We start from the raw sequence: 14293 nt of genomic DNA, 5'->3' as shown, positions 1-14293 counted from the left end.
TACACAAGACATAAGCAAGATCCGCCCCCTCCCCCACACTGACCATGAGACCCTCTCATGTAAGAAAGGAGACCCTGGTCATGCTAAAATATCCATGACCTGAATTTGGGTGACTCTACAGACTACTCCCCAGCATCAGGCTAAGCAGGACTGAATCCTAGTTGATCAAATGGGGACCAAGATGAGAGAAAGGAGTGCACCTCCTAAAGGCCCCTTGACATGCCATACATTTCCTACTACAGATGGATATGCTTAGCACTTAGAGGGATCTGCAAGAACAATTTAATAATGGCCTTTTATGCAGCAGGGCTAGACTGCATCTTACACGTAACAATTAACTGGAGATGGTCCTCTGCTCGAGACCTGGGGCTGCATGTGGGACCATCATGTTGCTCTCCATGAAAAGAATTTCAACTGCCCCATCTTCCAAGTATGCAAGACAGCAAAGCTTTTACTCCTCTAATATCTGCTGTGGGCAAGGTTGACTGGCACTTAAAGCAGTACTTTATAGGTTCATAGGTTCATACTAGGCCTATCTGCCCTAGGGCATTTATAAGCCTAGCCAGAATGTGTTTGGCTTTCGCCACCCATTTTAAATTAATTTTGCTATGCCCTTTTTTGAGGTTAGTATACTGTGCCTCTGTCTAACAGTGACACAGAAGTGATACCCGGGGTAAACCTACGATCTCCCATCCACTCATCAAGATTCCTCTTGTAGAGAGTCAATGAGGGACTCTGCCTAATCTGGACTGGGATTTTATTCCAGAGTAAAGGGAGCCTCTGGGTTATGAATCTGTCCCTCCAGCATGTCCTATTTATTTCAGTGCTGAGGTTCAAGTCTCTCGAGCATGTAGCTCGATGGGATTTGGATTTTCTGAGGTGCAGCATGTCCATTAATTCCGGGTTGGACATGGCTTTATACGTCAGGCAGAGATCGCCTCTGAACAGGCAGTATGCCACTGAGTAGAGCTGGAGTTTCTTTAACCGGGCAGCATATGGCATCTGTTTGAGCCCTTTGATCCTCTTGGTGAGGTACTTCTGGGGTCTTTCCAGTTGCTGCAGGTGTCTGGTAAGGTACATCCCAAAAGGGGCATTGTACTCAATTATGGGCCTGATGAGGGAAGAGTAAAGAGGCACGATGACCTCCCCTGATCTAGATGGGAATCCCTTCATGATTAGGTGGGCTATATAAAATGTTTTTCTAACCACTTTGGCCAAGTGGTTGTCAAATGAGAGACTGCTATCAACTTGGGTCCCCAGGTCCCTAATGACTTCTTCTGTACTTAATGGATTACCACCTATGTGGTAATTTGTGGGCACTTTGTTTTTGCCAAAGGGGATGACTATACACTTTTTGGTGTGTAGTTTGAGGCCATGACTCTGGCACCAGTTGTCTGTTTCTATGAGGCCCTTTTGGAGAATGCTTGTGTCGGCTGGAGAGTCGATTATGGCGCCCAGTTTTGCAGTCATCTGCGAACTTGGTCAGCTACAGTCCTTCCGTGTTGGCCTGTACCTCCGAGAAATATATACTGAACAAGAGAGGTCCCAGGACTGAGCCTTGTGGGATGCCACTTGTAATGGGTTTGGAGTCTGACATGGCTCCAGCAATTCTAATCATGTGGGTTCTGTCCTTGAGCCAGTTTGCAACCCATCTAGTGACATGGGGGTTTATATTTAAGCTGGTGAGCTTATCTATAATGCCCGAGTGGGGTATTGTATCGAAGGCTTTTGCGAGGTCCAGGTAGGCTGTGTGGACCACCTTCCCCTCGTCAATGGCCTTGGTGACTGTTTCAAAGAAATCAACCAGGTTTAAGAGGCAGGATCTGCCCTTAAAGCCGAACTGGGTAGGATCCAGTGTCTGTAGGTCCCCAATATCTTTATTTATGAGGTCCATGATGATCCTTTCCATAGCTTTGCAGACCAAGCTAGTCAGGCTTATGGGGCAATAGTTTCCAGGATCCGTTGAGGCACCACCTTTGTGGAGAGGGACCACAGTTGCTGTACGCCATTCTTTGGCTACATATCCTGTAGTAAGGCTGAGATTGAACAGTAGTTTTATGTTTGGGTTTAGCTCTTCTTGGAGTTCATGTAGGACGCAGCCCGGGACACCGTCTGGTCCCATTGATGCTGTGTTTTTTGCTTTGGAGAGGGCGGCTCTTACCTGAGCATCCGAGATGTCAGGGGGGCAGCAATCTACTGGGATAGATATTTGCCCTTTTGGTGGGGAGGAGTTTGCGCTGAACCTGTCAGCTAGGATGTTGGCAATGTCTGTGCGTTCAGTGTATTTTTTGTCATTTTGGACTAATTCTGAGCATATCTGGGAATTCCCACCCAGGTTCCTAACATAACTAAAGAAAGCCTTGTGATTATCCTTAGTGTCCTGTGCAATTTTTCTCTCGAAGCTGGCCTTAGACGATTTTATGAGTGCCCATAGTTTTTTGCTAATACTGATCAGAGATGCCTTCCCTTTTTGGAATTTTGCTCCATCATTTAGTAGCTTCCTCCTTCTATTGTATAGTTTGTTTATGGCTGGGGTCCACCAGACAGGACGTCTGCCTTTGGAGGATTGGGTCTTGGTTTTATTTGGGATCGCATGATCCATGCATTCCTGAAGGTGTTCATAGAATGCGTTTATAAAGGATTCTGCGGTCTGGGCCGTATTTTCCACAGGCCCGGGAGCTTTGAAGGATTCCACCTCAGTTTTGAGGAGTGTGAAATTTGCTTTAGAGAAGTTTTACATTATTTTCTCTCCCCAAAGCAATAAAGGCAGTGCCAGTGTGGCCCTTGTGTAGTGCCAATATGGCCCTTATGCCCTTCTTGCAGATCAGCACTGTCAGCACTTCACAGAAAGCTACCATTCTGCTCTTCTTTTTCATTTAAACTTTATTATCCTCTGCTGTGCAAGGTTGAAAGCATCAGTAGCCACTTGTATGTACCATCACAAAGTGTTTACCCTACCTGTTTCTGACCATTTTTAAGTAGCCCTATATGTTCTGCCTATGTCCCTACCTAACATTCTACATACTGAAGTTAGCTAACAGACGTAAACTAGCTGTTCATCAATAAGCTTTTCCTTATCTTTATTGTTTGATTTCCTGCCTTCCTCTACAGAGTACCATCTGCTACTTCTGAAATCACGCAAAAGCACTTCCCTTGCCTATACTTTTTCCTTACTGATCTGCTTCCACTTAATTTCATGGCAGCGAGGATGCCTATCTCCCATAACACTGATTCTACCAACATGAGAACTTCCTGCAATAATTTCAGTACCCTTAACTTGAAGTGGATTTTTCAACTTTTCTTAGTCTGTTTACTTCCGAGTACTTTACTCTTAATGATTCCATGATTCCCATCTTTCTTGAGTAAATACAACTCGCATTTGATTCTCTGCTGTGTACTGCTGTTCTTCAGCTATTATACTACCCTCATTTCATACTGCCATTACCTTCCCTTGCTATTTCATATTTCAAGTGCTGACATTTCGATAGACAGCTTGCTGCTCTGTTACATGTTACAGGAGCTCATTGTCTTTTTTTTCCCCACAAATGTGCAACACTGGAGATGGGGGTGCAAAATCTCCCAAACAGTGGGATGTTTGAAGGTTTGGTCCCTGCAACAAAGCTTTTTTGTGTTTTTTTGGTAATTTGCTTTTGTAGAGCTCTGATATCAGTTTTGTTTTTGTGTTTCTTGTACCGTCAGAAATCCCTCTGAATTCCCTTGCAGCTCCATATTCCCTAAACCTCATCCACCTCTCCCTTTCCCTGTAAGGGTATCTTTCTATCCTTATTTATTGATGATTCTATGTTCATGTCATCTCCAAGCAGTAAGATGAAACAGCGGAGTAATATGTGTGTGTGTGTGTGTGTGTGTGTATATATATAGCTTTTACTTTCCCAGCTGGGACATACCAGTCCGAAGGCTTGCTAGTACAACCGGATTGTTAATGCCACAGCCAGCTCAACTCATCTGTGAGATTCAGCCAGCTTAAAGTACACTGCTTTTTTTTTTAAATCAACCTCATGTTAAATGAAGGTGAATAGCTATGAAGGAGGAACCAATTCTGGATTTTAAATACCTAATACAAAGTCACGTTCCGAAGAAAGAGAACACAAAAGGGGATCCAAAAAGAAACTTTTGATAGAAAAGACTTGTTTTAAATGATACCACTAAACAAACAAATTCCATCCAACAGCACAAGTCTGAAGTTAAAACTGAATTCTGAAGTGTCCCAGCAAACCTTCTACAGCAATGTCTTATTATATAGGTAACTTGCCACTTCAATGCCACATAGCCATACAACTACCTTCTGCCCTAGGGTCACTGCATTAACTAATCCTTACTTGCCCTTGAAGGCTCATTCTCTGTCTTCTGTACTACCATATCTACCCCAATGGTGACTGACATTTTCCAAAAAGGGTCCAGTTTTTTTTGGAAATAAATCTTTATGCGGGAGAGGATGGGTTGAGAAAGATGGAGGGGCATGTAGCTGTAGTATTTGCAGGGACTTGTATTTAAGTTTTCTTTTCACTGCTTTTTCCCTTCCTCTTCTAGAAACCAGTAACCAGTTACTAATGCCAGTCCAGTATGCTGGTATATATCTACACAACGCAAGCTAGAATGCTGCACACTTCTTAATAGGCACAGTACTCTCAACTAGTCCCAATGCATCCAAGAGTAGCACAACGCCATTGGTCAGGTGTTATTCATGGAAAAGGACTTCAGCTGCAGCTCACTGGCCCCGAAGGATGGACACAGTGAAGTTGAATACTCATTCCTATCTACTTCTAGATCACTCCTCTAGAAAATAGCTTATAATTATTATTATTATTATCTTGCACTAGCCCCACCTTAAAAAAAAGAGCATCACACTGCCATTTTCCACATGTTCTCACTGACCTACAGCATCTTAGGAGTGGGAGATGGGGGTAACTGTCCTCATGGGGGGGGGGGGGGGTTAAAGTATTTTATATGCTAAAATCTCCCAATTGTCCCAAAGAGTACAATGCTTGCTGCTCTGTGCAGAAGTTGAAGTGTTATGCACTCTTTCACAGGTTTACTCATGTCATATATCCCTGCAGCAAGAGCTGCAATCCTGCAGTGGAAAATCACCTCCTCCACCACCACGTGATAAGCAATCAATCACCAGTCACTCACTCCCACGGCTCTTTGGCAAACTACTCAAGTATTCAAGCCACCAGCTGAATCAGTCACTCGGGGCAGTCAGTCAGTTACAAAATCTCTACACCACAGTGCTGACTTTACAACCTAGCTCTTTACTCAATCTCAGGTCAATGGCACAGCATTAAGGACTTCATTGATCTGCATCTTGAAGCCAGTTTTATAACCAAAGGTTTTTTTTTAGTAAAGGTTAACCAGTTTTTCTGAAGCAGCTGAAACTCTCAATTTTCCAATACATCCATTCCCCATAATTCTCATACATATAAATAGAAAAGAAACCGGAGACTACAACACTTCCTTTTCAATATACAGACCTATTTCTGGAAGCCTCTACTTTTTGGCCATGCTGCTAACATCGTGTATGGGAAAGCAGCCAAAGTTTCCACACTTGTGTCAAGGACTACAAGAAGGTGGATTTCTGATCTGAAACCTACTGCTAACCCTCAAAGCTTCCAAGTAGGGAGTGTTGGAACACTGAACCCTCCTTTTTGTTACAGTATCACACAATCACTCGACAATGCGGCTAACAGCAAGACAGGCAACAGAAACTCCCCCACAGCTTAAGGAAGGTACACAGCAACTCCTAGCTGTAGGGAATTTACATTCACAGTAGCTGTGCACGGTTTTCTTGCCTCTCATGTCAATGACTAGCCTCTTCATAAAATCGGTTACATGTTCAGTTTCAAAGCTTTAAGCCTATGAGAACTAGGCTAAGTCACTATTTCTTGCAGTTATTAATTAACACTGTATGTTATACCTCCTGGATATCCTTTGTTGGTCCGGGTTCGTCCAACTAGGGTTGTAGCCAAAGTGGAGTGGTATTTATACTATTAGGAGAAGTTTGCCCATGGCATTGGAGAACTTCCCCTATTCGACAGATGCTGTGGGATTTCACCTGAGCTACAATCAACTCAAGCAGATGAGGTCTTGGTTTAATCCGAAGGCTGACACAGTGAGGGCTGCAGCACCCTTTTTATGCTGCACTGCAGTGGCAGCAATGCATCTACCTGGTGTAGGAATAGAACCCACATCCTTCTGCACCAAAGGCGATTGCACCATCTATTCAGCCATTGACACTGCAGTTATATAAAGAACTGAAGTGAGTAGACATATCCTCAACATCTGCATGAAATTGAGCAAGTGTATCATTTTAATCACTTTTAACTAATAATGTTTTCTAACCTCATAAGTATTTTTTTTACTGTTTAATATCTCAAACCCAGACTGCAAGAGGAGGCTTGAGAGGAGTTCACCACTTTAATATTCTGCAATAAACTGCTAGAGAAGAATTTAATGTTCTTCTCCTTTGATACTTTACACACTAATTTCACTCAAACTCCTTTCAAATAGCACATTACATACCCATTTTATTAATGGCTTGACTTACATAGTAACATACAGTACTACTGAACTAGTGAATGTTCCGCCAGCATTTAGGTAGAGAACAAAGAATCCCTATCCATGTCTGAGTAAACTTGTTCAAAAGTGTTGAGCTTCCTATGACAAAATTGCAATACTTCTGACATAACAGAAGTTCTTGGTTTCTATTCTTTAAGATAAATACACTTTTCTTAAATGTTCATAGGCTGGTCAGGCTTACTGGCTAAAGGTTACTTGGACTAGTGTTTGATTATTACAACCCACTACCCTAATTTCTTAGGCGGAAGATGAATAAAGAAGCATACCTGTGAATATTCAAGTTAATGTTCTTCTTCCAGCTTGTACGATCACACAAGACAAGCAGCATTGCCAGGTACAAAATCAATCAACCCTTTTATTCCACAGAATAAATATTACCTCTGCTTATGGCTTCCTCCATATCCTCCTTGTTAGCTGCAAGAATCTCTTCTTTTTGGTCTGTCAGCAAATCAGCCAGACGATAAATTATTTCTGCTCTCTAAAAAGAAAGATATGAAAAACATAACTAAACTTTTCTTGCCTGGAACAACAAAACACAGAAGAAACTCTGCTTTGATCACATTACTGCCCCACATAAAATTAATTATGTCCCCTATAATACATGCAAAACATTTATGCAGAACTTGCCATAATGTCCATCATTAATAAAGGGGGCAGTCCTGGGGTAAATTTTCTGTTTCCCATCTATAGATCCAAGTCTCCCTTGAATTTGCACAGGATTGAACTGCATCTTACACGGATGGGGAGTGTGTTCCAGAGCAACAGTATCCTCTGTGAGATGCACCTTTCCCTCCAAACTGTTTTCCTGATGTTGCAGAAGAGGTTAATCTTCCTAGACAGAGTATTTCTAATAGATTTACTGCACATCAGAAAATCAAATGCATCAGTATTGGGTCCCAGTTTTTGGCAAATAAAATGAGGATGAAACAAAAGTTATAGCAGTAAACTATGCTCTGTAGCATGAATTAGTTTAGCAATACTTCCACTTATGGGGACCCCCAATAAGATGACTCACTTAAGTTTTATGCATTAAAAAGGACTATTTTACGAAAGGTAAGGGCATGTGGGATGGGACTAAACAGAAGATAATACAAAAGTTAGAAAAGTGGAGGTTCCTGATTGTATCTTACTACCCATATCCATAACCAGTCGAAAAGATTTTAGTCCCATAATTTTGCTACAATAAGACTGGAGTTCTTAGTCAAACAGCAGCCAAGCAAACCAGACAAAGCACCTATATTACCCAGATACTGTGGTTTGCTAACACAAGAGCATTGCTCCAAACAGTCTTCTTTTAAACACTGTAGTTTAAATAAAACAGAACCCAAATAAACCTGTTTAGATCTCCTGATAAAAGTTCCCCTTTAATCCATGGAGTAAACATCTGAAAACATGGTTAAGCTCTTTCATCCTGTCCCTGCAGCCAGTTTGGTAGACATGAGCATCCTGAGACAATGTAGAAATTGTCTAATACTGACTGACAATCACATAATTCTTAAACAATCAGATAAAGTAAGTGAGAGAGGTAATTCACCATTATCACGGCATGCAAGGTTGTCACTTACAACCATCACAATTACCAAGCAGGTTGTCAGAAATGCACACCACATTCTAACCAACCACTTGCATGACATATTAAGCACAACGACTCATGCATGTTGAATCTCTTAAAAGTAATCAACTCAAACTTCGAAGGCTTCTTAGATGTAGCCATAACGGGGATCCTCAGCAACCCTACAAACAATCTACCAAAGCAATATCCACCACGACACATACAGCTTCAACTCATGGTGACTTAACTTATAAGCCCATAAGGCAAAGCTCCACACAAACAAGTGTTCTTGTCACAGGTGATTCCATCATGAGAGAGACAGATATTCCACTCACTAAGCTGAGCAAGAAAGTCACAGATAGCAGCCGATCAAGGACCAGGACTCACCACATCATGTATGCACTCAGGTCACTGACCAATACGTATCAATACAACTTTGCCACTGTATATGTAGACCCAAGATGTACCTGTCTGGTCTATATGAAGAGACGCATGATGGAGCTCTTGGGCTGTGTGCCCCAGACAGGCATGGGTCTAGCATTGAGCAGCATTCTACCTTCTCAGAGGATGATGCCACAATATGAGAAGATAACTGACTTTTACAATCGGATTCGTTTTTGGTCTCAGAGGAGGGTACAATGTTTTGGAAAGGTGAATGCCATTAAATCTATTAAATGTATTTCAGAAAAAGAAGGTGCTTAGTGATGAACAGCATAAAAAATCCATTATGAAGATGCACTATATGCTGCAGTCAGCAGCATTGAACTACTTAGAAGACTAAAGTAGTTTTAGCCTTTCTGCTGAAAGTAGTAAAACTGGAAAACCGCATTTAAAGAGCATTACTCATGGTACAAGTTACTTTTAAATAGTTATTCTGTTAGTGTTTCTGACCATTTCATAGCTAAAAAGGTCTTTGGATTGTGAGAGTGAAGAATGACCGGTGAAGGTGAGAAAATATTTCTAAGGGAGACTATTTCTAGTATTGGATCTTCATTTTGTATTATAGAATTTACTGGGTCATCAAAGCCTCCTACAGTATCTTTGTTATACATTTATTTCCTGCTGTGCCCAGTCAGTACCCCTTTACCTCATGACCTGACTAAAAAGCAATTTTTAGGATGGGGTTGGGGGGAGAACTCACCATCGCTACCAGTTTCAGAGGATCTACTCTGGAGTCATAAACTCTTTAAAGGAGCCCAAGGAAGGAGTCCAATGTCCATTATATCCGAGTGCGGGCTCACACACTGTCTTAACGAAGGGAAAGCATGTGACCAATGCAAGTCAGGTAATACAGCACTTAGAATGAAAGGTTTGCCAGCCAAAGTGCACTCACAGGAAACAGGCCCAGGCCTGTCTCAGCAATAGCATACAAAGTAATTCCTAGAGGTACAAACCTGCATCCATAACTCAGGCTTCCACTAAACTTCAAACACTGATGACTGGGCATGAAGTCACAATCCCTGGTACAAGATAAACTGATAGCCCCAACTCAACTCAGCAATAGCATACAAAGTAATCCCTAGAGGTACAAACCTGCATCCATAACTCAGGCTTCCACTAAACTTCAAACACTGATGACTGGGCATGAAGTCACAATCCCTGGTACAAGATAAACTGATAGCCCCAACTCAACCTTCTAAGCATGGGGAGAAGCCCCAAAAGGGGAGGACCTCAGTCTTGACTACCCCAGACTGGGTGATGAGAGGCACTCAGAGGTAACAAGATGATTGACTTCTATTTCCAGCCAATCAACTAAAGATGGGGAGGTGCAAGTACACAACCTCAAAAAGGAAAGTGGGCCACACCTACTCTGTTTGTCTCGTTTCTACCAGTGTGAAGAAAGATGTAGGCTCAAGTTCTCTCCTGACTTGAAAGAGTTCAGCAACTGCAGAGTACTGAAGGCTTTACCTTAAGAACAACGGTGTAGACAGGCACACACACTCACTCTGAGTACATTGTTTTCTGTGCATTTTTATCAATATGGCTTCTTTCATGTCATATTATGTATACATCTGTCTAAATGAATGCCTCCAACAGCAGCTGCTGTACTGCTAATGTAAAAACAATGTCTTCAATAGTTTTAGGGGGAACAGCTAAAAATGTTAATTACATTTGTTGATTGCTTGGGGGGACACCAGTATGTTTGGAGATGTGCACATTTTTGAGAGACAGATGTCCACAGGGGCAGCACTAAAAGCTTGTGAGTACAAAATGGAAATTGCTTGTTACACCCCTGCTTCAGAATAACTACACAATGACTTATTTGTTGATACTTGGTATTTGTAATGACATTCTGAATTTGAATAATACCTGGAGTGGTCTGATGGACTCTCTATAATTTCATGCAGAAGCAGCTCTCAACCACAATCATTCTTATGGATACAAGAAAGAGTACTGTCAACTAGCAAGTTTTAACTTCCAGTATCTGATAATACAGGCAATGCTAGTGCATGTTTTAACTGTAAATGTTAGCCACACTGACATTTAGTGCATTTAATTTAGGCAAAGAATGCAAACTGTACAAAAGAAAATTAAACTTGCTAGCCAACCTGGAATAATAGCGCGTAAAGGAATTAGCAGGATCATGGGGTTAGGTACATTTATGTTTTTGCTGAAACACATCATGGTACATGCTGGTTTTGAAACAGTGCACCTCTTAACACAAGATTTTCAGGGGAAAAATGCCAAACTGTGACTGGTGTAAAGGCTTAACCCAGTTACAGAACCTACCTCATAAGCTTCCTTAAATTAGGTCTAGTCATAATCGTTATTTTGGGAGTAAAATAAAGAAAACAACATTTACAAACTAAAAAGTAGATTTAGACAACTAGAAATTCTGCTTCTGTATGGTAAAAAATTAGCTACCATAGAAGAATAACGCTTCTGTTGAAATGATTTTTTTTTACATTGTTGCAACTAATTTTAACTCTTAAGAGTTCTATTCCCAGATCTTATTCCTATTTTAGAATACTGGCTATTTGGGGACTTCCCTTGCAGTAGTTAGAAATTTTATTACCAGGATCTGCAAATGTATAATTGAACAAGTTATCATACTGGTAAATTCTGCTCCAAAAATATTACAGTGAAAGCACACACGGGTGTGCATACTCACCATAACAGTACATGTATGAACAGAAAGACCACTGTTACAGTCTCATCCCTTACCACTGAATAACCAAAGGAAGAGGGTACAATTTCAAGAGCTTCTGGATGTCCCCAGCATGGAGTTAGACTTTTCCTTTTGGCAATGATACTGGGGTGATGTTCATCTAAAAGGGACAGCAGCTACTGCAATGCTTATTTATTTTTGATGAAGGATATCTCCCACAAGTGTGCACTTGTATATGTAGATTTCAGATCTATTGTCATCTTTCCTGATGCACCCAGACTGCAGTGGATGGGATTTACCTCTGTTGTGCAAGCTCAGTATATATCAGTACAAAAGGGTTCTCTTACTTTATCTTTTTTATTGATGAGGAAACAAATACCTTGCATCCCCCATCCCAAACATGAAGAACACAAAAAGTAGAAAGGAGATGAGACACTATACTGCCTTATACTGAAAGGTTTTTGTACCCTTGCATCCAGCACCTCTCCAGATTTATTTTCAAGGTTGTTGGTGTTAGGACTGATTCTGGCAAGTTCAGTGAAATTTCCTGAGTGGTAAAGGAGTGGATGAGGTACAGCAGGGTCCTTTTCAATACCTCTACAGATGGTGGCAGATTCAGACAAATGTCTAGAGAAGCGTAAATGGGCAGATTCATCTGGTACTAGGTAACACAAAGTTTTAGGGCTAACCATTTGGTGAACACACTGGGAGCTGCAGAAACACCAAAAGACAAGAACTTGTAACATTCCTGCCCTACTCAGAAGTAAAGAAATTGCCAGCAGTCCATGTGAATAGGAATAAGTAGGTAGGAATAAATCCTATTCAGAGTCACCAAAAGTACATCTTGCAAAAAGAGAGTAGAGAGAGCTTTGCAGTGTCTACTCTGAACTCTATCACTTGATAGAATTTGATTAATCGAGTCTATATTATATGAACGAAAGTTCATATAATCGAATGCTGTAAACAGCAAAAATGCCGGACTTCAAACCCTTTAATGTGGGGGGGGGCTGTGCACCCCCCCCACCCTAATTATATATACCAACTCCGAGATCGCACTACAGTGAGGAAAGGGCAAATTTCCCGATCTCAACTGTACCGCAATCTCACAAAAAACACATCAATGAACGGCATTTTCGCGTATACAGCTGTTTGATATTTTGGACTTTCATTCTTCTAATAGAAACCCGATTAATCAGGGAAAAATCAAGGATCAGTTCAAAAGGTCATAATTTTTTAAGGAAAACAAAAACTGAGTGAAAGTCTTTTTTCATATTCCTTTTTAGGACCTTTTGTATGACCCTACAATGCAAGTGATGCATCAGATCAGACTGAGCTATCTGTGTTTAACACAGTAAAACAGTGACGCACTCCAAGAATGGGAGGGAAGGTTTTGAATTCTGTTCTGTAACTTGGGGGCCTTATCACCTTCATCCTAGCATCTGATGTTAGCTAAAACCATTTTTTCTTGAAATAAGATACCCTTCCCAGAATTTCAAAGATGGAGGAATTGAGAAGGGAATGAATCAGTGAGGGGAAATGCAGATGCACAGTCAATATAAGCCGTTTCCTGCTTGACTAGGCTTTTTTTGTTTAAACTACTCTGAACCACAGACGAGGCAAGATTTCTTAGGCAGTTTGTAATACCTAGACACTGGGAAATTAAAAAACTGTTTCATTATGTCACGGCCTTCCGCTTTTCCTTCACGTTTTATTTTTTTTTAATGTTTGCTGGTAGGAGGCATTCAGTAAATGCCCATTAACCTCCAGCTGATACTGATATTACCCAATCATCCCCATTATTACTCTCCTAACTTTCTAGCTCTACTCTTATACCTGCCCTCCTCTTTCCACAACTCTTTCCTCCTCCCACACACTGTCCACTTAGTTACATCTTCCTCTATCCTCCTTTCACCCTTCCATCCATATACTTTAACTGCTCTCTAGCTCATACAATCCTCAGCTCCAAAGCCCCATACCCCAAGGAATCTGTAAATATTGTACATACTGTCTTCAACATACTCTAACACACATTTATACTAAACATTCTGCAACTTTTTGCTTAAATTCTCAGTAACCAATTTTTGTTGCGTATTACAGTCAAACTACAATTTTTTTTCTTTTAATATTTCTGCAGGGCACAATCCCAGGGTCAACCTGAAAATGGTTCATCTGGGTCAGTACTCTACCCTCACGTATAAACAAGTCCTCTACTGAAGACTGGATCTTCAGTCACAAAGTATACATATTCATGTGCCTACAGTTGTCCTACTATTACCCGCATCAATGGTACTGTATCCGCCACTTGACTGCACACTCAAGTTCACTCATACTTGACACATCAGGGATTTAACTATCTAAAGATGTCTCCCTGAAACATTACCACAGTTGCTAGTAATTAGTGGCTCTAATGGTCAAAGAGAATGAAATGCACATTTTTTTTGCCATAATAACCAACACACTGCTCTCCTTATCACTGGGAAAAGGGTACAGTCAACTAACAGCTTTCGTCTCACCCAAAGATGATTCTCTGAGGTAGGCAGCTGGGAGGGGAGTTCAGGTGGTGTGTTCTCAAATGCTTCTTTATCAAACTTACCTCCAGTGTTCCAGCCATTCAATACCCAAGATGTATGCAGGTATCAAGAGATGTCCGCACAGCCGCATTTAAAAAGTGCTCCATCACTTCAAAACATTCACCAGAGAGAGCCTGATAAGATGGCCTTCCAATTAGCAGTGTCATATTCCCACACAAGAGAAAAGGTACAATTAACGGGCTAGATGCTAAAGGACCAATTATGAAATTCACTTGTTTATTCTCCCAACACTCATCTTATCCTCTCCATGGTAAAAGGGGACCTGGAATCTATCCTGATAAGTTATGCATCCAAGTCAAAGAAACAGTCCTGGATGGGACACTAGTACACTGCAGACAAGCCAGAACAGTACATTACTTACAGGGCATAAAGCTACACGATCATCTTCCTGTGACGGTATCTGTTGTGTACTGGTCCCATTCTTTGTAGTATAAAAGTCATTAT

General features: G+C 41.2%; 1 protein-coding gene across 1 annotated transcript in view; it reads right to left on the bottom strand.

The window, feature by feature from the left end:
• Positions 1-14293, bottom strand: part of ALDH18A1 (aldehyde dehydrogenase 18 family member A1) — a gene marked incomplete in the record, with an annotated part of 362299 nt that overhangs the window by 163752 nt on the left and 184254 nt on the right. The window contains 1 exon segment of the mRNA XM_044056733.1: positions 6976-7075. Coding sequence (XP_043912668.1) covers positions 6976-7075 — 100 coding nt within the window.

This window comes from Protopterus annectens, chromosome 14.part0, assembly GCF_019279795.1.
Source record: "Protopterus annectens isolate FY-2018-M chromosome 14.part0, PAN1.0, whole genome shotgun sequence".
Taxonomy (NCBI): domain Eukaryota; kingdom Metazoa; phylum Chordata; order Ceratodontiformes; family Protopteridae; genus Protopterus; species Protopterus annectens.
This window is presented reverse-complemented; position numbering and strand designations above follow the sequence as displayed.